General features: G+C 17.2%; 4 protein-coding genes across 4 annotated transcripts; all 4 read left to right on the top strand.

Moving 5' to 3' along the window:
• Positions 1-3,732: 3,732 nt before the first annotated feature.
• Positions 3,733-3,996, top strand: SRAE_X000132500 (Hypothetical protein; the record flags this gene model as incomplete). The annotated part of the gene is made up of 1 exon (XM_024647674.1): positions 3,733-3,996. One exon carries the CDS (start codon positions 3,733-3,735, stop codon positions 3,994-3,996), a length of 264 nt encoding a protein of 87 aa, XP_024498789.1.
• Positions 3,997-4,545: 549 nt separating this feature from the next.
• On the top strand, positions 4,546-7,172 carry SRAE_X000132600 (Putative tyrosine-protein kinase Wsck; the record flags this gene model as incomplete). The annotated part of the gene is made up of 3 exons (XM_024647685.1): positions 4,546-4,770; positions 4,892-6,159; positions 6,203-7,172. The coding sequence occupies 3 exons, from the start codon at positions 4,546-4,548 to the stop codon at positions 7,170-7,172; spliced, it is 2,463 nt and encodes an 820-aa protein (XP_024498790.1).
• Positions 7,173-7,598: 426 nt separating this feature from the next.
• SRAE_X000132700 (MAP kinase-activated protein kinase 2) lies at positions 7,599-11,790 on the top strand (the record flags this gene model as incomplete). Its single annotated transcript, XM_024647697.1, has 4 exons — positions 7,599-7,645; positions 10,265-10,290; positions 10,483-10,577; positions 10,807-11,790. 4 exons carry the CDS (start codon positions 7,599-7,601, stop codon positions 11,788-11,790), a joined length of 1,152 nt encoding a protein of 383 aa, XP_024498791.1.
• A 7,742-nt stretch (positions 11,791-19,532) lies between these two features.
• SRAE_X000132800 (Phosphatidylinositol 3,4,5-trisphosphate 3-phosphatase and dual-specificity protein phosphatase PTEN) lies at positions 19,533-22,980 on the top strand (the record flags this gene model as incomplete). Its single annotated transcript, XM_024647708.1, has 5 exons — positions 19,533-19,591; positions 19,660-20,141; positions 20,281-22,347; positions 22,398-22,831; positions 22,882-22,980. The coding sequence occupies 5 exons, from the start codon at positions 19,533-19,535 to the stop codon at positions 22,978-22,980; spliced, it is 3,141 nt and encodes a 1,046-aa protein (XP_024498792.1).
• Positions 22,981-27,217: the final 4,237 nt, after the last annotated feature.

Here is a 27,217-nt window from a genome sequence, read left to right on the forward strand (position 1 = left end):
CGTATTTAAATTTTTAATTATCCTATTTTTATATACTTAAATTTAATTAGTTGTATTGATATATCATAATATTTTATTTTAAATAAGACAATGTAAATTATAATAAATGTATGTAATTTTTTTCCATGCATATAGAGTAATAAAAAGTTTCAAATTTTCAGGTTGTCAACGTTAATTTTACAACACCGATAGTTTATATAAAATTTGACATTTTAATATAACCAGAAATTTTATTTTAAGTACTATGCTACTTTTAATAGATGATAAAGAATCTACCATTTCAATTTTTGATAATAAAAATTCATTAAAATGTATTAGTAATATAGTAACGCTAAAATTGAAAAAAAAAATTTTGTAATCAGTTAATTTGATAAATTATAAAAATTTATTTATACCTACATATTCATTATAACTAATTTAAAGAAGACTTTTTTTTAAATTTATTTTTAAAACAAAATTTTTTGAGATGAATTGAAAATCATTATTGTGAAAAAGATAAGTAACCCCTAATAAATTATTTTTAAAAATTTTACTTAATAATAATTTTGAAAATTTGACCCCAAAAAAATTACAATTATTTGATAAGTAAAGTCGTGAATTTTAAATTACAAATGATATGAATTTCAATAAAAAGTTAAGAATTTAATAAAGTTATAGTAAACTTTTTTAAGAATACTAATTTAAATATTATAAAACTTGTAGCGTGAATTTTAAATGAATTAAAATAAAAATAAATTATTATAGCTTAAAAATAAAAAAATGTGATTATTATTTATTTTTTATTAATGTCTTTTTTTTTCATAAAATGTCAAAATGATTATTTTGTGTATTATTATAGTTATAAATTTTTCTTTATCTTTCATTTTATTATAATAATATTTTAGTATTAAAATGTCAATTAATATTCAGCTTTGATAGTTTGTTTACATTGTCTCTAAAAATTGGAAATTTTCCAGTATACTTACTCTTGATAAAATTTCAATTTTAAATATCATAAAAAAATTTTTTTTACTTGTTTAAAAAAATATTAAAAAATTTAAATTAACCAAAGTTTGTTAACTTATTATCAAATATTATTTTTAAATAACAAAAAAACAGTTAAGAAAAATATCAAGTTAAGCATATGAAAATATATATCAAAAAAATAAAAAAAATCTAAAATTTTTCATTTGATTTAGATACTTTTATGGATTGTGTTTTTAATATTTCTTGATATTTCGTGTAAAGATCAAATTAACCAGTATATATTAGGCAAAAATTTTGTTTTTTTCTAAAGTTTAATCTATTCATGAAATTATTTGTAAGAAAAAAAAAAGAATTTACAAAATGACAAAAGTTAAATTAAATTATCATTGTATTACTATCATTTATTATCTTTCATTTACATTTAAATTTTATTACTGTACAAAAAGTTACTAAAAATATTATATACTATAACTTCTCATTATTTGAATAGTTTTGCACCTTTTTTTGTTAACTTAATATGTCAAATAAAAAATTAATTACCATTTATGACCATTAAATAGATGTTTTCACATAATAATAAACACAAAAAAAAATTATGACAAACTGTAAATAATTATCCAAAGTAATTTTAATTTTTTTAATAATAAATTGTTTCTAAATAAAGTTATTTATAAAAAATATATTTCTCATTATATGATCCTAAAATATTATAATAATGTCATTATTTTTTCATCATAAATTCATTTACATTTTTTAACTTAAAAAAAATGTTTAATTAATTTTTAAAGATATTAAAAATTTTGCATTATTTAATATTTCTGCAATATTTGACTTCCTCATGTAATTATTTTATTTTTATATTAAAAAAAATAAATGAAAATTATGCAATATTCTGTATTAATTCTTCAAAGAACAAATTATATTTCTTTATATGTAAATGGAACAAATCATAATAAGTTATTTATATTATCATTAAGGAAGCTGTTAAAAGTGTATATACCTAATTAATATAAAAGTTATGTATTATTGATGTAAACAAGAGATATAAAAATATCCTTAACGGTTTTATTAAAATTTGATAAAGGTTGATAAAATATGTAATAAAATAAAAAAATATTATTTAACTAATATTTTAAATGTCATATATTTCTGAATTTTAAAAGAAATAAAATTTTTTTTTTCCAAATAAATGAATAATAATAGATAATATAAACAATAAATAAATTGAATAAAGCTAAATTTATATACAAATTTATTACCTTCAGAATATTAATTTTTTTATTTTAGTTATTTTAATTAAATTTAAATTAAATATTACGTCTATTTTTTTTACAAGTAAAAATTATTTTAATTAAATTTGATTTATATAATGTCTGTTTAATATTATTTGCAATTTTATAAACAATTGCAATTTGATCTAAAAAAAAGTAATTTTTTTACAAACTATTTAAAATATTACTTATTTACAAAAAAATTGGTTGATATAATTATATTAAAAGTTATTTTTTTTCTATCACTAATATCGAATAATCTATTTTATAATAAAGCAAAATAAATTTATCATTTATATAGGTAAATCATTGAATATTAACTTTATACAACAAACATTAATCTTTTATAGTAAAACACAAAAATTAATAATATGAAAATTAAGTATATTTGATTTTATGATAAATATATAAATAGTCATAATTTTTTTATTAAAAAATAAAGAAGAAGAATATTTTTTTTGTCAATTCAGAAAAAATCTAATATAACAATTCTTACCATAAAAAGGGTATATATTGTATCTAAAAAAAGCTATAAAAATTTATTTATTGTGTTTTTTATAAAAAAAAAATAGTTTTACAATTGAAGCAACTTGTATTTTAAGTTAGTATAATGTAAAACTTACTGTAATTAATAAATATAACTTTATAAAAATTCTACTTTATTTTAAGAATTTTATAAATTAAAAAAGACAACAAGATTTATAAGTGACAATTATTAATTAATATGTCAAATTAAGATTTATTTTTTTTATTTTTTACATATTCTACACTTTTAACTGGAAGTGATGTAACTCGAAAATATTATTTATTTTTTCTAAAGGATATGAAAGTTGAAAACTTTTTAAGAGATCATACAAACAATTTTAATTATTAAATTAATAGTTTTTTTTTTAATATTTGCTTATTTATCATTCTTTTTAGTACAATAATACTGGAAATCTAATTTTTTTTTTTGTTTTTTTTTTAGCTTTAAATTTTGTTATAAAACATAATTTTTAAGAGATATCTAATTAAAGTATAATGAATAAATTTATTTTATAAGTATAATTCAAAATATTTAAAAAAAGATATTTAATTTTTAATGTTTATGTGGTTTGTGGTTATAAATTTAGTATAAAAATTAATTTTTATAACTAATTAACAAGTAGATATAAATTATATCGTGGTTAAAATTTTTATTTTATGCCTTAAAAATAATGCAATAATATGTCAGAAATGTGGTGAAGAGGTTGTTAAAATAGTTAACTCTTATTTTTATCCTTAATTGGTAGGCGTAACAACATTTTATAATTAGAAAATTAAAGCAAGAATTCTTTTTATATATCCATTACGTTTCGAAAAAAAATATTATTATTTTCAAAAATTTTTCTTTTAAAAAAGAAAATTGTTTTAGAAATACATCATTATTATTTTTAACATTATACTATTAAAATTTTAATTAAAACTTTCCCATATTCATTTATAACTTTTTTTTTATTTTAGTTATTTTTACAATATGACTAAGTTAAATGGTAGCGCAACTATTCATCTATTTTTATTATTATCAATATTTTTGTTTACATTATCAAATGGTTTTGTATTACAAGAGTTACCATTGTATCGTGAGGAACGAAACATGAAACAACTTGAAGCATTTTTTGATGCAGCTAAAAGAGGTTTTAATTCAAGACGTATCCACCCATTTGCTCCATCTTACTATATTCCTAGTAATTATCGAAGAAAATTTGATTCTGAAAAATATTCTGGTGAAATAGCTTAAATCATTAATTAATTTTTTTTTCATGGGAGACAAATTTAAAAAATTGCAGATAAATGAAATTATGTTATATGTATTGAATTAAGTAATATTTTTATGTGAAAAAATTAATCGTCGTGATTCTTCATTATACAGTTCCATTCGAATAACCATAGCAACATTTTTTAAAATTAATTGATTTACTTAAAAAAATGGTAAACTTTTTATATTTCAAAATGTAATTTTTATAAATCATTAACATTAAATAAAAGTTCACTTTCTATTATTTATATACTATATTTATATAAATATTATTGTAATAATAAATGAATAAGATATGAATATAAAATATTTTAATATAAAACTTTTTTTTTATTGTTTATAATTTTGAAATATGAGTTGATCTTATGATTCTTATCATTAGTGTTACTATCTCAAAATGATAAGATAAATTAATAATATATAATAATTTGTCAAAATAAAAAATTCAATTATTTCATTTGTGTTGATATTAATTGTTTCAAGAATATTTTTGTTAAAAAAATTTTTGTAATATATCTATGATTATATATTATGGTAAAACCATTTATTTTCATTAGATTTATTTTTATATTTCTATCTGTTAAATTATTAAAACAATCATTAGCAAATAATTCTTTTTCCAATAAAAATTCGGTAGTTGAAGAAAAAAATTATTTAAATTGTAATACTCTAGGTGTTACAGCATATGTTATTTTATTTTTTAATGATAATATAACATTTAACAACTTTTGGAAACTATTTTTAAGATATAGTGAGGTATGTTAATTTTTAAAATAATTACTTTTTTTAATTATCTTTTTTATATATGACTATGAAATTTAAGTAAATGTCAACGATATTTTAAACTTTTTTTACACTTTCTTTCTACATTTTTTAGATAACAGATAGTTGTACTGATAAACAAAATCAAAATATTACATCATATAATATTTATTTTGGCACAAAATGGCAAAAATCAATTATAACTGATAGTTTAACAACTCTTGTTAGTTATTGGAGTCAAGATCCAACTGTTAATAGAGATATGTTTAATTCAAGTATTATTAATACTAGTAATAGTAATTATTTGGACATTTTTCAACAGATAGAACATAATTTACTTGATCAAGATATGCCAGTAAAATTATTAATTCAAAAAAAAGATATTACAGTATTGGCAAATTTTAACGATATAAAACTTAATTCAAAATTAGAAAAATTAAATAATTTTCCAAATACAGAATCATATTATATGTATGAAACTGATAAAACAAATATAATTTTTACTAAAAGAAATAAGGTATGTCAATTAAAAAATACAACAATTGATTGTATGGATGAATATTGTTCTGATGAAATATTAAATTTACCATCAAAATATGGTATAATAAAAAGTCCAATAAATCCATATAATATATTTATATCATTTAATGATATAAAAGAAAAATATTTACTTTTACAATTATTAGAAATTATTATTTCATCAAAAGAATGCAAATTAAATAATGATGAGATTGCTAAATCATATTTAGAAATAAATATTCATCCAACAATACAAAATAAAACAATTCTTAGAATTCCTTGGTTAGGTAATTATACAAAAAATTTTGTCAAAAAATGTGTTAGAAATTTACAATCTCCAGATACATTTATTTTACAATCAAAAGATAATTTTTATACAAATGTATATAATAATATGAAAAATGATAAAAAAATAATTTTAATTGATCAAGATATACCTTACAAATTATTATCATTATTAAAAAATACTAACAGATCATCATACAATAATTTCAATATTTTTATTAATGGAAAACAAACAGCTAAACATATTTATGATAATTTTACACATCCTTTAAATCAAATGAAACTTTTATCGCAAAATATAAATTCACATATATATGATATAACTAATATATCATTAATTAATAATTATTCAACTATTTGTACAGAAGAAACTACTTTTTATCTATTATCAGATACATCACCTTACAATTTTAAAGAATCATGGAATTTAGCATGGAGACAATTTATATTTATTGTTTTTTGTTGTACACTTAGTGTTATTATTTTATCAACAATATTTTATAAAAAAAATAAAAAATTAATAAATTCAGAAATTGCTGAACTTGATGAAGAAATGAAAGCTGTAACAAAACCTTTAAGGTAATTATTAATATTTATTAATATATTATTTTTTCTTTTATAGAAAAGCTAAAAATCTTCCAGAAACTGAAAGATTACCATGGGAAGTTAAAAGTGATAGAATTCATATTGATTATGAATTTCCATTAGGAAATGGAAAATATAGTAATGTATATTTAGGTAAATTAAAGGGTCCAGCTCCTGTAATGGGATGGATAAAAAGAGTTGAAATAAAACAATATCAAGATTGTGCTGTTGCAATAAAAGTTCCAAAACGTTTTGATTCAGAAGAGGAAGGACAATTATTAAGAGAAATAGCTGTAATGAAAGCAATTAATAATCATGTTAATATATGTATGTTACTTGGATGTACAGTTAGAAATAATCTTGTATGTACTGTTATGGAATTAACACATACTAATCTTAATAAATATCTTAAACAAATAAAACATTCTTTCTCTGAGCAAAATACAAATAATACTTCAATTGCAATGATTCCTTATGGTAGATTTATAAATATGATAATTGAAATATGTAATGCTATGAGTTTATTAGCCTCAAAAGGTTTTGTACATAGAGATCTAGCTGCAAGAAATATTCTTTTAACAACAGGTTTAAGAGCAAAAATTTCAGGTCTTGGTTTTTGTTCTAATGCAAATGATAAAACATTTGAAATGAATAAAAAAACATATAAATTACTACATTATAAAACAATGAGTATTGAAGTTTTAACTGAAGGTATTTTTTCAGAAAAAAGTGATACATGGTCATTTGGTTTATTATTATATGAAATTTATTCTATGGGTGAATCACCATATAAAGATGTTAAAAGAGAAGATTTAGTTAGAAAATTAAAAAATGGTGAAAGACTTCGTTTACCAATTTATGCAACAGATGAAATTTATGGTATAATGTTAAAATGTTGGCATAAGTATGCTGAAAGACGTCCTGGATTTTACGATCTTCAAAATATGTTTTTAAGTATTTATGAAAGACAATTTTCAAATCCAGCATTTGTTTTTGATGCTTTTTAAATTTGATACAGATAAATAAAATAACAATTTTTTTTATAAAATAATAATATATAAACAATATTCATGAGTATATAATATATTTTAGATATTTTATACCATATAAAATATGTAGCTAATCCTATAATAGCGTGATATTAAGATTAAAAAAGTTATAAAAATAAATAATGTATATATAAAATTGGTATAATTTTTAATGAAATTCACCTACCATGTGTTGATTTATAATAAATCAACAAACTATTATAATTCATTTTTCTTATAAAAAAAAAAAATTTAACACCTGTTTTATGAATTATTTTATCAAACCTCAATGTTTTATTATTTAATAATATTAAATTTTTCTTCTACCTATATAAATATTTTTTTTAGTTATTAAATTTGAATTTTATATACTTTTATTTATATTAATCATTACATAATAAAATTATGACCCATATTGACAATAATGCGCTTTTTTATGGTGACATTGATTTGTATGATTTTTTTATAAATTTTTATCATTATAAATATTTTTTTTTAGAAAGTATTTTATTTTACGTTATTTTACTTATTTATTTTAAAATTTCAAATTTTTTTTATTTGATTGAAAAAAAATTCATAGTAGATAGATAATTTAATAAACTTTTATTTGTTCTATTTTGACAGGTATATATATATATATATTCATATAAAATTGTATATAATTTTTTTATAGAATATATAATAATTATTTTAAAATTTGAAGATGATATTATTTTATTCAAATATAATTACTTTAATTTTTTTGAAAAAAAAGAAAAAATATTTTTATTACTAAATATAATAATATAGTAAAATAAAATAAAAATTATATAAAAGATATGGTATAAATTATCAAAAGTCTTATTAAACAAAATTATTATTTGTGACATCACTTTTGTTAAAAGTACAAGTAGACATCTATTTTATAATATTAATGTTGTGTATAAAAATAAATATGCATTTCTTTTGACCATTTTGAATAAAAAGATATACTTTAAAATGTTACGTTAAAAGAATAAACTTTGTCTTATATTTCTTTTTTTAATTATAAATGATAACTATAATGTTAATTTTTTGATAAAGATAATATTTTATAATTTTAAAATTTTATGTTATTTTAAACATTTTACTTTATAAGTTTTATTTTGTATAATAATATTTTAATTTTTTTATTCATAAATTTTTAAATAAATACTTGTATACTCATTATCAGGTGATTTTTTAAAAAGTTAGAAATAATAATAATATTGTTTGTAAAAAAAATGAATTAATATAATAGTATATTTAAAATAAAATAAAAAATTCATATATTATTTATATTTAATTAAAATTAGAATTAATATCATAGAAAATAAAACTTATTTTTGTATATGATTTTATTATAAACTATTATCAAAACTTATAATACTTTTGTCATATTTATACGTATATTACCTTTGTTCGGAAAATGTTTAGTATATATATATATATATACATAATTGATATTATCATGTTTTGAGAAAGAATAGATTCAATCAGTTTTATTTATAATTTACTTAGCATTATAATATATATATATAATACAAAGTGAACATTTATAACTTATTTATAAATTAGGTTTTGTTAAAAACACAAACTTTTGTCTTATGTCAAAAAACTTATTATAAATAGGAGGAATTAAAAAGTAACATTACTCGTGTTTTATTTACTGAACTAAATTAATTTAAACTATAATTAAAATATATAGTATGTTTTGAATAATTTTGATATTTAAAAAATTTTTCCAGTATAGGCAGATAAATATTATTAAAATTATAAATAGTAGGATAATAAAAATATTTGAAAAGATTTATATTATATATATATAGCTAAAAATATAATAAAAACAATGTTCCAATTTATGTAATGTGGTTAAAAATAACATTATAGAATTTTTTTTTTTTGTTAAATGTTAACAAAAATTTATTTTTGATCAATATTATAATATACATGTTTTCTAAATTCTATCTATTATTTTATCACTTTTATTACTTTTTTCTTTTAAAAAAAATTGTATATAATATAAATAAATTTTTTAACCTAAAACTTAGTATAATTTATTATTTAAATAATTTTATAGATTATAATTCTTCTATTATATAGTATTTCTAGCTTACTTCATTTTATTATTTAGTATGAAAATTTTAAAATATGTTAATTTTAAAAGTTTGTTTAATATGTAAATTTTAGTTTTTAATGGTTACCTAATAATATAGTACTAGTAATAGCTAATAATATATATATATATTTATATACATATATATTTTATATTATATTAAATATTCATAAATCATTTTATTTATCATTTATTATTTATATCAAATATAAATATATACAAATATTTTTTTTTTGTAAAAAAAGAAAATAAAAATATGCCGTAGATATGATATAAAAAATAATTCTGTCCCTCTCATAATATAAAGATATTTTTTGTTAGAATAAATTGACCGGCACTACTTAACACATGCCTATATCTCTATAATAATAATACATAAATTTTTGTCATAACAATGTCAAAATTATAAAAAAAAATAAATAATCTTACAACAATTTTACTATACTTTTTTTAGTTACTTAATATTTTCTCTAATAAACTATTTTCCAATAAGATAATCTTATTGGTATACTCTTATATAAAAATTATATTATGAGTTAACAACAAAAAAAAACAACTTATTTTTAAGAATAGAAAAATGTTAAAAAAAAACTTTATATATTCTTTACATTTTATCTAAATATTATAATTTAATATCAATAAGATAAAATGATTCATTATAAAAGTTTTAAAATAAGAAGAATTACTACTTACATTGATCATCAATATAATGATAAAGATATTTTAATATATTTTAATCAAATTAAAAAATATTATTTTAATTTTAATTTTAAAAGTACATATTTTTATATAAATTAATTTATAAAAATAACAAATTTTTTAGAATTACTAATATTAATTATATTTTTATAAAAATGGAAACCTATTTTATACCTTAATCAGGGTTTTATATAAATTTTTATCTTATTAATGTAATAACTATTGTTTATAAAAATTATATATTACAATATTACTATAGTCATGATTATATATACATCTTAAGAAGTATGTTACATATTTAGATTATTTTTATAATTAATAAACATTTGATATAATTTTTAAATATAACTTAAAGATGATGGTCAGTTAATTTCAATTAAAAGTATCTTTACATTTATTTTTCTTAATTTAATTTTATAATATATATATATATATATTTTTTTTCTTATTTTAAAAATAAAATATTTTACTTTTCAGAATTTATTTCTTATAAAATATATTTAAAGAAAGGCAAAATTACAATGAAAGTAAAAAATTATCCCATTGATAATGAATATATAATTGACTGGCAGGTTTGTTAATTAAATTTTTTCTACTTAAGTTATCTAAAGATAATATGTCAAATGAAAAGAGTTTAATTTTACCTCTTTTTACTATTTAATAAAAAAAAATATGTATATATAAATATACATATTTATAAAATTAAAAATTTAATATAAAGTACATTTTTTACTTTATTTAATATTATATTTCATTTTTTTTAAATTTGATATATGTATATATTATTTTTTTAATTTATAGTCAGAACTTGGTGTTGGTATTAATGGTAAAGTAAAATCATGTGTAAATAAAAAAACAAAAGAAAATTATGCTTTAAAAATTTTAAAAGATGGTCATAAAGCTAGACAAGAAATTGAACTTCATTTATTAGTATCACAACATCCTAATATTGTAAAAATATATGATGTTTTTGGTAATAATATTGGTGGTATAAATTATTTACTTGTTATCATGGAATTAATGATGGGAGGAGAATTATTTGAAAGAATTCAAAAAAAAATTTGCAATGGTTTTACAGAAAAAGAAGCTTCTGAAGTTGTTTGTAAGATATGTCATATAGTATCATATTTACATGATATGGATATAGCTCATAGAGATATTAAACCTGAAAATTTATTATTTACAAATGAAAATGAAACATCTATTCTTAAATTGACAGATTTTGGATTTGCTAAACGGTGTTCAACTGAAGATGAAGTTTCTCTTGAAACACCATGCTACACACCATTTTATGTCGCACCAGAAGTTTTATCTTCATCAAAATATTGCAAAAGTTGTGATGTATGGTCAATTGGAATAATAACATATATACTTTTATGTGGTTATCCACCATTTTATTCAACTAATGGTCAACCAATTTCTCCTGGAATGAAAGCACGTATTAGAGAAGGTCAATTTGATTTCCCAGCTCCAGAATGGGATATGGTGTCTGCTGTTGCAAAAGATTTTATTAAAAAATTGTTAGAAATTGATCCAAATACCCGATTAACTGTTAAAGAAGCTCTTGAACATAAATGGATAAAACATTTTAATAAAATTCCATTTATTTTTGAAGTTGATAAAAATTTTGATAATAAAATTGAATGGCATAAAATAATTGATCAAAATAGTGATGATGATGATGAAACATCGCAAAAAAAATCGGTAAAAAGAGAGGTCCAACTTAAAAGTCTCCCTGAATCAAATAACCCATTATTTTTAAAACGTCGTGAGAAAAAAGAATAAATTAAATAGCATTTTGAAGCTAAAGTTTTATACATTCACTATATATTATTTATTGAGAAAAAAAAATAGTACTTTTATCTCAAATTTTGTCAATTAATCAGAAAGATGATATTGGATATGTATAAGTGAATGCGTGGGATTTGGCTTTAACAAAACTATAACTTATTTCTTTATTATTTTTGAAATAGTTGAATATTGGTATTCTTGTATTTTAAGATTTTATGAAATTATTATATCTTTCAATCTCATATTATTAGTTTAATATTTTAATAATTTTTTTTTCATTTAAACAATTAATTTTTTTTTGTTAATTTTTTAAATATATATAAATAAAAAATATTTTTATATATGATATTGTAATAAAAACTTTACTTACCAATTCATAAATATTTTTCTTTTTATTACAAAATATAACAAAATTAGATTATATTTATGAAAATATATTTAAGAAAATTTTTTTTATATATACTTTTAAATTTGTATTGTAAAACTTTTTCAAAAAGTAAAAATTTTAAAAATATAATTTTTCAAAATTTATTAATTTTACTAAATATAAATTCCGTTGATAAATTAAATCACATTTTAAAATTTTTTTAATGATCTTAACTTGTTTTGATAACAATAAATTATTATCGCTTGAATTGTTAAAACTAATAATTTTTTTTTTAAATTATTAATTTCAGTTTTTATGTATATTAAAAATAATGTTATTTATAATAAATAAATTATATATACATTTTCAATTTATATTAACACAAATTTCATAATATATATTCTTTTATATCAATTATATTATAAGTGATAACCTTTCTTTAACATTGAATTATGATTTATTAATTTTCTATTGTAGTTATAAAAATATTATGAAGAAAACATTATGACCAGTTTCGGTTAATTAAAAATTTTCACAAAATTTTATGTTGTCAGGAAACAAACAAAATTATTTATTTGAATTGTAATAAAAAAAAAATCTTAGGTCGAAAATATTTTTGTTTTAAATAAAAAAATTATTCCACTCCCACTCTTTTAATCGGCATTTAAAAAAAAAAACTAAATATATATAAAATGCAGACCTAAAAAAGGATTTTCATTAAATGTACTTTCTATATACTGTTTTTAAGAAAATATAAATATGCATGTTAAAATTTAATCATTTTTATGTAGTTTTATTATGAAAGCATCTTTAAAATTAATTTTTAAACACATATAACATATACATATATTTCATTTATTCTCTGAAGGAATTGATAATTAAACAAAAAAGATTGTGCTTTTAAAAACGTTAATTACAATATTTTTTTTAAATACTGATATATCAATGAATATCCAAACATTTTTTTTTATTATTTTAACTATCAGTATTTTTATTTAAAAATTTACTAAATATAACATATATTTATAATTTTCTTTACAACAACAATTAATATTCATTTAATTTTATAAGTATACAAATTTTTTGTCAAATGTAATAAAATGGTGTGATAAGATGCTTTTTATTGACATAACAATATTATATTTTATTTCATCCTTCAATTTTCAGTTACCGTCATCTATATATTTATATTTTTTTATATATTAAAAAAATAATAACATACTTAAAAATATTTATTTTGTGCAAATATAATAATTTTTTGGAAAATCAAAGTAAAATTTCAATTACATTTGTACTTGTAAAACTTAAAGTTAAACAAAAGTTTGTACACCAAGATATTTTTTTAAGGTAAGTATATTAAAGAAATACACTTATATATTTACCATTCAAATAAGAAATATTTTTTAAATATATATATATATATATATATATATATATATATATATATATATTTAATATTGTTGATCATTAAACATTTATGTTATAAGTATATTAATACTTATTTAAAAAAAAAATTAAAATATATTTTTTTTTGCTTTGTTGCACTTTAGGTATTATATAATATTTAGGTAAATGTATAATACAATATAAATGGAAAAATTATATATTTTTATTTTCTCTTTAATATTACAGTATATTAAAGTTGAAATATAATAAAATTAATTTTTTTTTTAAGTTTTTAATTAATTTATGGTTATATAAACGATTATTCTAAATATTTTCGTTTTAAAACATTAACATATATATGTGTGGTAGATGAAGCATATTTTATTGTCACGTTATCTCTTATCTTTTTTAAAACAATAATTTATGTTATTTTATTAAAACAAAAAAAAAAATAGTTTTAAAATCTGATAAGTATGGTTGTCAATTAACTATATTTTAATAACTGTCTAAAAATTTAATTGTCATTTTTTTTATAAAATAAAATGAAGAAAATAAAATTATCTAAAATATATTTACCTTGATAAGAAATGTCTTACCTATTTAGTTAATTAGTTTTTAGAGATAAAATATAAAATCAAATAAATTTTTTTTAAAAAAAGTATAATTTAAAACCTATCTTTTTACAACTATAAAAACATTTTATTTATATTATATTAAAAAAATTTAATATAAACTTTTTTATGGCTATTAAAAAATTTAAAAGTACAATTTTATTTTCAAATTATAAATCTTACCGGATATTTGTAAATATGTATTATATTTTTTTTTTCTTTACTCAAGGTTGATTTTAAATTATCGGATGGATGATCATCTGAAGTAACTTTCGTAATTGATGAAATAAAGATTTTACGAAAGAATTATAATTTTTAAGAAAATGACATTGAAGTTCATATAATATTATTTTTGTTGGATATATTTGTTGATGTATTTATTAAAAAAAAATTTATTTCTCTATTATTTAAATAACTATTTTATTTTATTTTATTTTTTTTGGTAATTTTAATATATTATGATAGTAAATAAAGTTAGAGAATGTGTGAAAAAAAAAGATGTTACTGATTAATTAGAGTAATTATTAATTTTATCAAAATTTATTTGAAAATGATCTTGCAAAAAACTTATATTAGAGAGAAATAAATAATTACTTGTATTTGTGAATAACAATTAAAAATGCATTAAAATAAGAAGATTATATATTTCTTTATTACTTTTTTTTTTAATAAATTTAAAAAGAAAAAAATGTTTTGCTTTACATTTTTTTAAAAAATTTTGTTAAATTAGGTTCATTAAAATATAAAAATATAATTAATTATTTTTATATATATATATATATACTAAAAATTCTTATGTAAATTTATAGTTATGACTAAAAATTAATATAAAAATAGTTTTCATTGAAAATATATTTCTAAATGCGCAATAAACTATCTTTCATCAAAGTTTACATATTGAATACATAATTATTTTTGATAAAACAAATGAGTTCATTAACTTCTATAAATGTATTACAGTTAAAGATAATTTAAAGCTTTTTTAAAAATAATATTATTTTAATATTACATAATATACGTTTGGTCTTCTTTTTTTTAAATAACTTTTAAATAAATGTTTATTTTTAGGCTGCTTAATTTTAAAATTTTTTAATAATATCCATAAATTAAATTTTTAATGTAATATTTCATTTAAACAAAGTACATATATACTTTGTTGTTAAAAAAAATTTATAAATATGAACCCGTTAGGAAGATAATTTATGCACTTATTAATAGTTATATGATGTAAATATTTTACATTTTAAAATTCTCTTCCTCTTTTGTTAAAAATATTAAATCATATATCAAAGATTATTGGATATAAATAGACAATTTTATTGTAACTATGCCATATATTTATAATATTTATTTTAGTATTTTATCTTTAAGAGACAAAAACATATAATAGATTAAGAGTATTCAAAAATATATAACAATTTCTTTATTTTTATCTTTATTATTATTAATAAAAATTATAATAAATTAATATATATATATATTTTTCTGTTATATGTTATTTTTTTTTTTGCTTTGAAAATTTGTGTTATTTTATTTTAATGTTTATTTTTATATTTTAACGTTTAAAATTATTATACTTAATTTGATTATTTTGTAAAAAAAAATTTTTACATTAAAATATTTCTTCCTTTTTTTAATAATAAAATTTAATATACTATTACTAAATAGTGATTTTAAAATAAATTAATTAAAAATGATAATAAGTTTTCAGATGGTTTCTATAAAGGTTAATTACATTTTTATATTAAATTCTGTTGTTTAGAAAATTATTATAAAACATGCAAAAATGTTTCTTTAGTATTAAAATTCTAACAATTGCTCGAGGGTATTTTTAGAATTTAAAAATAATATAATTTATTCTTTTAGTACTAAAATAAGGAATATATATATATTTAACTTAGAAAACTAATAGTTTAAACAATTTTGATAATTTTTATATTTATAAATTTTGTTATAATAAAATGTATATATTATAATAAAAATTTACATATATTATATAAAAAGTGTTTTTCTTTAAATGGAATTATATATATATTGATTTTTTATTTTAAGCATTTTTAAATAAAAAGATATCACTCCTCATTCAAAATGATTTTTATACCAATTGATATAAAAATTTTAAATATTATGTTACTTTAAGTATTGTCTAAGGGTTCAATGATCAAAGAAGTGCAGAGAAAACAAAGTTTAAGGGCAATGAAAATAGATATGCATATTTTTATATATTAATATATTATCTCTTCAATTGTATATATGAAATTCTATAATCTATGAATTATTTATCTTGCTTTATTTATATATGATCACATCAATTAAAATACAGTTTTTTTATTGTATCATTTAAAATGCCATATTGTTATTTTATATAAAAATAAAATATTTAAAGATGTATTAAAGAAATTTTATAAATATTAAAAAAGACTTGTAAGATTTATTTTTATTTATGATATCTATAAATACTGCAAAAATTAAAACTTTATTTTTTTTTAATTCATATTTCATAATTTTTAAAGTAAATTTTATGAAAAAAAAATCTTTTTTTTTTAAAAGATTTTAAAAAATACTTTTTTTTAACAATTTTACATTAATAATATATTATATTATAATTATAAAAAAAAATTTATATACTTATTTTATTTTAAATTTTAGAATAACTTGATAATCTTTTTAATTTAAAAAAAAATATTAAATAAAAAATTTTACACTAAAAAATAAGTAATTTTAATTTTGTGTTAATAAATGTGCTTTTTAAATATATTAACCTTTTCAACGCCAATTGACGTCAAAATATACAAATGCGTATATGTATAAAAAATTAATAATCTTAAAATGACAGTATTAGAAAAATATTTATTTAAAAATAACTAATTTTTTTTTGTTTATTAATGTAATGCAAATGATTTAGATAATTAAATTAATAATTATTAATGTCAGTTTTATGTACTATAATTATTTAATATTCAAATTTAACAATCTATACATTTTAATTATTTTTAATTGCTTTTCATTTTTATATATTTGATCTATCTTTTTTTTTTAATTTTTTTTTATTTAAAATTGAGAAATGACTAGTTTTAAAAATTATTTGAACTAAAAGCATTCATTTTAAAATTGTGTTGGTGGTGAGAAGGTTAAAGATGTCACAAAATATATTTATTAAAAAAAATTTAAGAAAAAAACTATAGGATGGATTTATTGATAAAAAAAAAGTATTCTTTTTAATAAAGAAAAAAAAATTATTTGACAACCTCATTATAATGTGTTCATATATATATATATATATATATTTAAATATAAGAATTTGAATCAACAAGAAACTACCACTATAAAATACTTCATATTTAGCTTATGTACTTATTTACCATTCATTCATTTAAGACTTCTTTACCCATATTTTATATTTCAAAACATTAATATATCAAATTATTTGATATAAAAATAATATAAAAAAAATTTTTTTTTACATTAATAGGATCAAATTTTCAATTAAAAATATGTAATTTTAGCTTATATTCATAATGATTGATTTTTATTCAAGGACAAATTTTTATATTTTAATATTACAATTATAAATAACGTCCTTTTAAAATTTCCCACATATATAAAAATTGTATTTTTATAAAGTTTAAATAGTCCAATTCAAATGTACAAGATAATTTGATACAAACAATATGTCTAAAAAATTATATGATTTAGAATATTTTGTAATTTAATAATATTTTTATTTTATTCTCATAGTTTTTCATTAAAAATATTTTTTGTTAAGTTTATTTAATACATTTTACGTTATTTAAGAAATAAAATTTTGGCTCGCATTTAAGTTTATAAAAAAGACATTTAGTTTTTTTTTTTATTATAATCAATTAATTCTTTTTTTTTTATAATAAATTATAATGTCTTTATATATATAGTATATTTTTAATAAAGTAAAAAGTAGAAAAAAAGGATACACGAGATATTATTATGGTATATATAACATTCTTTAATGCACATGCTTATTAATTTTCCAATTAAATAAAATTATATATATATATATATTAATTAAAGAAACACAATTTATCAAAAAGTACTTCTTATTTATTGGTGCTTCTACCTCTATTAAAAATTCGTTTTTATTAATAAATTCTAATATAACTGTTTTAAAGGAATTAGATAAAATATGTTACTCTTGTAAAAGAAAATTTAATGAATACAATTCCAAATATGGCAACCGAAGTCAGTGACGCATAACTTAAAAAGAGAGTACAAGTTATATAATATATATATCTACATATTTCTTTCCTTAAAAATGATTCCAATTTGAAACATCAATTATATAACTATATTTAGACATTTTCTTACAGATATATATATACTTTTATAAAAATTATATTTTATGACAAAGCAGAAAAGAAAATAGGATGATGGATAAAAAATTTTTTATAATAAATGTAACAATTTTAATGTATATATATATATATCTTTTGACTGATTTTAACTATTATTAAAAGATATTTACTGTAATTTTTTTATTTTAAAAAAATTAACATATAAAAGTGTATCATTATCATTTTTTTTAATATTAAAAAAAATGTTACATAAAATATATTTTCTAAACTATTTATATTTAAATATATTAAAATTTAACACATATATTTATTCCTGTATGATAAGTTTTCTTTTAATCCATGCTTTTAAATCCTCTCATATAATTTTGTAATTAATTTTTTTTTCTTTTTAATATTAATAAGCATTTTTTTTATTTACTAACGTTATATTTTAACTTTTATCATTACATAATTAATTTTAAAATATTATTTAAAAATATTAATACTTAATTTTACTACTTTTCTTTTATTTAATGTTATTAAAAATTAGATAAAAAAATAATTATATTCTAGTTTAAGTATCATTATGTTAATGTAATTATTCATTTTTTGTTTTCTCTTAAATAACTGCAAATGTAATTTTAATTAAATACTATTTTATAAAATAAAAAAATTACTTCCTCTTTTTTTTATATACAAAATAAAAAAAATTTTATTAAAAGTGTATAATCATAAATAAATTTTAAAACCAAACCTTAGCTTTTTTTTTAAATAGAAAATAATAAATTTATATATTTTTAAATATTTGTAGAGAGAATATTTTATACTTTTTATATATAATATAAGCTAGGGATTCTTATTTTATACTAATAACCTTTTCTCTTCTATTAGTTTGTTCTTAAAAAGCCCTATTTATAATAGTTTATCAAGTTCTTTTCAATTTTCAGAACTTGAAGTAAAGATACTATATATTTTTACCAGGGTCAAAAATATTATCACAAAACAATTTTATTCAAAAAAAAAAATGTCAATTTTAATTCTGATTTAATTACCTGTAATAATTCTATGTCCTCAACTAAAGAGGTAGTTACTAGTACTGACTATATATTACTATTCTCATCACTGTACGTTTTATAAATAAAATTGATAAAAAAAAAATTGATACTTTTTTTTTTTATTATAAATTATTTAGGTTAGATATAAAGTTATTATCATATTTATCAAATAAAAAGATGATAAATATAAATGATTTAAAATCCTCATCTCATTCAAAAGTTACCTCAAACGGCATAACTACTTTGACAAATTCTTCATCAATTGATTTATTCAATATTTGTCATACAAATTGTATCAGTGAATCATTTTCTCCCAATACATTAAATCAAAATACAATAAAAGAAGAAAGTTTTTCTATGAATGATGATACATTAACAACTAAAAAAAATTTCTTATCTAACAAAGAATATCTATTAACATTTAACGACTCTAATAAAGAATTAAAAGACTCTGGAAGTTATCTTCAATATTATATTGATTCTAATAAATTTGCAAAAACAAATTCAGCTACAATTATGGGTACTCAAAGTTCTGGAAAAATTTATAACCCATTAAGAAAAATTGTTAGTCAAAATAGGCGACGTTATATTTGTGATGATTTCAATTTAGATTTAACATGTAAGTTAATTATAAAAAAAATATATTAAAATAATTATTTATTATATTTTTATAAATATTATTAAAGTATATATATTTAAAAGAATTACAAACAATTTTTTTTATGTTAATATATAACAATATAAATTAAATTTTTTAGATATAACAGATCGAATAATAGCTATGGGTTATCCAGCTGAACATTCAGAAAAATTTTATCGTAATAGTATGGAAGATACAAAAAATTTTTTAGAACAATATCATTCTAAACATTATCTTGTTTTTAATTTACGTGGACAATTTAGATATGATGAAAAAAATTTTGATAATAGGGTTAGAATATTTCAAATGACTGATCATCATCCACCAAAATTAGAATTAATGGCACCATTTTGTAGAGAAGTACATAAATATTTACAAGAAGATCCTAGAAATATTGTTGCTGTACATTGTAAAGCAGGTAAAGGTCGAACAGGTGTTATGATATGTGCTTATCTTGTTTATATAAATTTTTATGAATCACCAAGAAAAATTATGGAATATTATAGTGTTATAAGAACAATGAATAATAAAGGTGTTACTATACCATCACAACGAAGATATGTATATTATTTTCATCATCTTCGTCAAAAAAATCTTAATTATTTTCCATTAAGAATTGAATTAGTTGGTATTTATATAGAAAGACCACCTAGATCTGATACTAAATTTACAAAAGGTTTATTAAAAATAAGAGTTGCTGATAGAGATATAGAAGTATTTTGTGGTAAAGGATTTTCATTTAAAGGTAAAGCAGCAGATGAAGAAGAAGAAATGTGGAAAACATATCCATCATCTATTGGTGATGATCAATATAATCCTTTTAATCCACAAGATGGTAATGATATTATTTCACGTCGTTGTTATGGATGGACTGTTAATAAATCAGGTAAAAGAATATTTTTAGAAGGTGATATAAGAATTGATTTATTTTGTGAACCACAAGTTAAAATAATTGGTTATAAAAAAGATGACATTAAAATTGGTCATATATGGTTTAATACATTATTTACCTGTCCAGGATATTGTGGTGGTAATTATATACATGGTGATGAATATTATACTTATCCTAATAATAAATCAGATTTAGTAAAAGAAGTATTAAAACCAATAAATAAAAATAATTTAGATAAAGATATAGAACATAAATCATTTAGTACACCATCAATACCAAATTCAAATAATTTTATTGAAAATGTAGATGATAAAAATAATAATTCTGATAATATAGATAATGAATTTGGTAAAGTTACATCTAAAATTGGAATATCACTTAATAAAGTTAAACAAAAATTTAGTAAAAAAAATGAAAATATTCCATCATTAACATCTAAAAATAATAAATTAAAATATGGAAGAAAAAGTTTACCTGAAACATCAACTGAAGATAAAAATATAATAAAATATAATGATGATATAGAATATAAAAAAATTCTTGAAGTTGAAAAACCACCTGGTTTAGATAGTCATTGCCCAGAAGAATCATTGTCATTAATATATAATGGAAATCGTAAAGCACCTAGAAATTATATTGATAAAATGCTTAAAGAAGCATATGAAAAAAATTTAATTGTTGATAAATATAATGAACGGAGATTATCAATTTTGACAGATGGTAAATTAATTCCAAAATCAATTGAAGGTGAACCAAATGGTGATGGACCTTATTGTTTAAAAAGAAAAAAAGATGAACATGTTCAAATATATAATGTTATTGAAGTAGATACAGCATATAAAAATAAAGCAATTGATGATGGATTTAAATTAATAGTTGTTACAAGATGTATTGATACAGAAAATAAGGAAGAAGTTGATATGGCAGATCAATTTATAAATGAAACATATAGAAAACAAAGAGAACGTGATATAAGAAAAAATAATAAAAGAAAATCATCTTATTCAGTAAATTCAAATAATGTATACGGTGTATATGATGAAAATTTTGAAAAAAATAAGTTTGATGATCAAATATTTAAGGATGATCCACGTTTAGATGATGAATATCATAGAAGATATTTTTTTAGACAAAGATGTGATTCACTATCACGACATCCTGAAGTACATTATCATTGTCCTTTAAAAAAATATATTTCAAAAGAATGTGTTAATGGAAAATGTGATGTTAAAAGTAAAGTAGATTCAAATGAAATATCAAAAAATTATATAACATCTAATGATATTAAAAATGGTAGTTTTATTTATAAAAAATTTTATTTAATGATTATTTTTATATTTTAGATAAGAATGAAGAAAAAAATGGTGATATAAATAAAACATCAAAAATAAAAAGTATATGCGATGAACGTTCAAATATTTTTTATGATGATTATGATGAAGAATGGAGTGAATTTGAAAATAATGATAATTTAATTACACAAAAAAGTGGAAGGACAAGAACAATGATTCCAGCAACTGCATTAGAACAATTTGGTACATCAAAACCTACTTTTTCATCACCTTCCGTAACTCCAAGAACATCTGGTAGTTATGAGACAGATGATCAAAATATAAAAGAATCTATAAATACTATTAAAAAAAATTATGAAAAAATAAGTTTATCTAAAAAGAGTACATCATCAATAAAAAGTTCTGTAACTAGTCATAGCGTTCATGAAGACATAAATAGTTCAGAAAGTAGTTGGGCAACATCTTCATCTTGTTCTTCATCAAATGTAAGTATTATTAAAAAAAATCTTTTATAAATATAATTTAAAATATTTAGAGTTTCCTTGATAATAGTTATGATCCAAGAAGTGTTAGAAGTTACGAAGAATATGTAGAAGGAGATGTTACACCAAATTACATTGTAGAAGAAGATTAAAAAGAACAACATGTATTTATCGTAATTTCTACTTCAATTATAGATTTTAAACATAGAATTTTTTAGATAGAAGAAAAAAATGGTAAACTAGAATTTATTTAAAATTTTTTCAAAATAAAAATTAATTAATAGGCAAATTTCTCATTATAATATTTTATTACATGTAGAATTAAAGCCTTATTGTGGTTTAGTAATTTTAAAAAGAAGTGAATCTATTTTCAATGAATATAATTTTAATTAAATATTATATAATTAAAAAAGAGAACATTTAACCAAAAAAAAAGATATCAAAAACAGAGAAATATTCTTATCAAATTGCAAGATTTTCAAAATCAAATCTTACTCTGATTAAATCATAAATTAATTTTTTATAAAAGAAAAAAAACGAATCATTTAAAATTGATATAAATGAAATTGCCGTAAATAGTTAATTGCAAAAATATTGTGAATATAATAAAATAAATAATATTATCAAAATATAACTAAAATGATTAATATTTAAATATTTTACTTTCTTAGCAAAAGGTATATAAACCTACAATTAGAAAAAATAAAAAGCTGTATATAATATAATTTAGAAAAGTAAAAAAGAAATTTTTTCTATCAAATATATTAAGAAAGATTGTATAAAATATTAATGAACATAATAAGAATATATTTAAATAAACTAAATTGGTTAAATTGTATTTTAATCTAATATTTTTAATATTCATTCTACATTATTATTATACATTTTTTGTAAAGTGTTATTTTATATTTTTTTAAACATATATTAACAATTTAAATGTATAATTTAAACGAAAATATGTTATATAATATTGTAGAACGCAAAAAATTTGGCTTTTTGTTTAATAAATAAAAGTTTTGATTTAAATTATATCACTAATTATCTGTTTTTAATATTAAAATAAAAGAGATATAAATGATAATAAATTTATTTGAAAAAAAATTTTATCATATTTTATTATAAATAAAAATCTTTTATTGTTGTATAATCACACATATTTTATGATGTAAATATTTAATATTAGCATACTTATTTATCATTAACAGATAATATTTAATTAAAAATTATAAAAAAAGAGTTTAAAATATTTACTTTTTTATTTCATAAAATTTTTATCACACTTCTATTAGATGTAAAACTTATTATTATGAAAATTTATAAAAATGTTCTTTAATAGTGCAATAAAACATCTAAGTTTACATATATAAGCATAGATGAAAAATATAAAAAAAAATATTAAAATATACACAGTTAAGCGAATAGTATATAAAATACTAACAAATAATAATAATTAAATATCATTAATAATCAAAATAAAATATTTTATGTAACTTTAAAATGAATGAAATAAATTCAATATTAAAAAAATAAAAATAAGTAAAAATAATTCAAGTGGAATTTTGATAAATTTACAAAGTTTTCTAATAATAGTTAACGCAAAAAAAGATAATGTTTTTAGAAATAATAACAAAATAAGTTCTAATAAAATTAATTTTTCAAAATTGTAGCCATTTATAGTTATTAAAAAACAATTTGAAAAATAACTTTTAATTTTTAAAAAACTTAATATATGTCTTGACATAATTTTTCTTACTGCATGTATTAAAAAATATTTATCAATATAATTATTAAAAAAATAAATTATAAATAAAATTTTTAAAGTTAAACTTTTATTTTTAATTTTATTTAAAGAAATTTTATAATTAAGATTGACTAAAGTAAATTACTGGAGATATTTTCTAAATAATAAAAGTTTTTTTTAATTTAAGTTTATCACAATTATTCAATACACTTAACAATATATCTTTAATGACAACTTTGACAAGATTGCTTATTAATATAAATTAAAAACTTACTGTTATTTTGAAAAATTTAACTTAGTCAAAAAAATCTCAAAGATTTCAACTAACTGATAAAAATAACTAATTTAAATTTTAAAATTAGATCATTTTTTACTTCTATTAATATTTAGAGTATAAAAGCAAAACATAGAATAAAAATTATATTTATTTTATGTTTTTCTTTATAATAAAAAGTTTAAAACAAAAACATTTAAGAAGTATAAGCATTAAACAAGAATACTTGAAATTATCATTTACAAACAACCATATTTAAAAATTTCAAATATTTTTTAAGCAAAAAATATTCATTAAGAATAAAATTTAAAAAATATTATTTATTATGATATTAATCAAATTATAACGTTGAGGTGGATAATTTTTTGTTATTTTAAGAATATGCAAATATGTACATTAATTTGTTAGAAATAAATGAATTTTAACAAATTTATAAAAAAAAATGCCACTTGTTAAAAATTGGACAAAAAAGATAACACAACATTTATTGTTGATAATAAAAAACATTTACTATATATTTTATAAATCAAAAGTTAAATTTTTTTTTTATCAAATTGTACTTTTAGATAAAAAAAAACACATCTATTAAAATATAAACATTAAAAATTTTTACATTTTTATATAATTTTCATTTTTATAATAAAACTAATATAATTTTTTTTAAAAAATAAAAATATAAGAGTTGATATAAGAGTATGTCAATAAAAAACAATTTGTTAATTATGTAAATATTGAAACTAAATTAAAAAAAATAAATATTTTTGTAGAATGAAAACTCTTTTTTTTTATTATATTTAGCTTTGAAATTTTTATTAAGTATAATAATAATAAATGTTTTAAATTGATATCTTTAATATTTTATACAATGATTTATTAAATGGTTTTTTAATTTTTTAATACAACTATAATATTACAAAAAATAAATTTTTATAATACTTTTTTTTTAAATATTTTAATTCGATTTAAAAACTGAAAGTTTATTCCAATGTTGAAAAGGACTATTATTTTTTTGCTATTCTTTATTAAATAATAACAAATGATCATATTTTATAAAAAAAAAAATGTTGTTATTTAAAAAGGAGAATATTTAAATCAAAAAAAGATTTTATTGTTTATAATTTAAAAAAAAAATTTACAATTAGTTTTTATTAAAGTCATATTAAAATATTACAAATAATAAATTAAAAAGTATGTAAAAAATATGTTTTTTTATTTGCAAGTCATTTTAAAAATCAAATTTGATAGACTTTTTACTGAAATGAATAACCAAGCTTAATAATGACAAATACTCAAAAATGAATCCGTTTCTTTTATAACTTCTACAAGAAAGTTATTTTAGATTTTGCTTTGCTACTACCTTCTTCTCCGATGATAACTAGTTCTTTTCAAACAAAACACAATAAGTTTATTTAAGGCATTTATTCTTTATCAAGTTTAATTGATAATAATAAAAAAAAAACAATAAATCTAAATTTTAAATAAACATTACTACCAGTAACTTTGTTTTTAAAAATGACCTTAAGTACGAACTGCAAAAATTATATATTAAATTCTTTCTTTTTTCCAATTTATATAAGAATTGATAGACAGTACCCTTTTTTGTATGTTATCACACGTTCATTAAAAATTTAATTTCACAAAACTTTGTGTAATTAAATATTATACGACATATAATTCTTACAATTTAAAATTATTTGTAGACATTTATTATTATCAATGTACTTTTTTACCATTAATATGCTATTTTTTGTTAATAAATATTAAAACTAAATTTATAAAAATAAAGAGGTAATAACTTTAACAATTTATCAGTAAAACTAAAATTAGAATATTTAAAATGAAATAAATTTCTTTTTTCTCCTTAAACAATTAAATCGTAAAACTGAATTAAAATTTAAAGTTTTTATCTATCATTTAAGCGAAATATTTTACATAAAGGAAAATTCAACACTTAGTTATACAGCTTATAATAAAAATTTTTGTTATATTGCATGTAAAATTGATTCATTTTTGTTTTTAATAAAAACTTTTAAATGTACCAGAAGTTAAAAAGAAATTAATTAAATTTTTACTTGATTCAACCTTAATTTATTTAAATGTCTCAAATCAAATGTATCATTTTAAATACGTAAAAATTACAGTTAGTTTTATCAAATAACTGGCAATGATTAAATAAAACTAAACTATTTGTTTAATTCATATAATTCTCTTCTAAAAAATGATATATAAATCATAATAAAAATGTTAGTATTTTGGACGATAATTACACTTAATTAAGTCTCTATAAAATTAGTATTTTGATAACATTTATTAATTATCTATAGCTTTATTTCCCTCTTTTTTTTATTTTAAAAAAGAAAATAAAAAATTTACT

The sequence above is a fragment of the Strongyloides ratti genome, scaffold srae_chrx_scaffold0000002 (genome assembly GCF_001040885.1).
Source record: "Strongyloides ratti genome assembly S_ratti_ED321, scaffold srae_chrx_scaffold0000002".
Classification (NCBI taxonomy): Eukaryota; Metazoa; Nematoda; class Chromadorea; order Rhabditida; family Strongyloididae; genus Strongyloides; species Strongyloides ratti.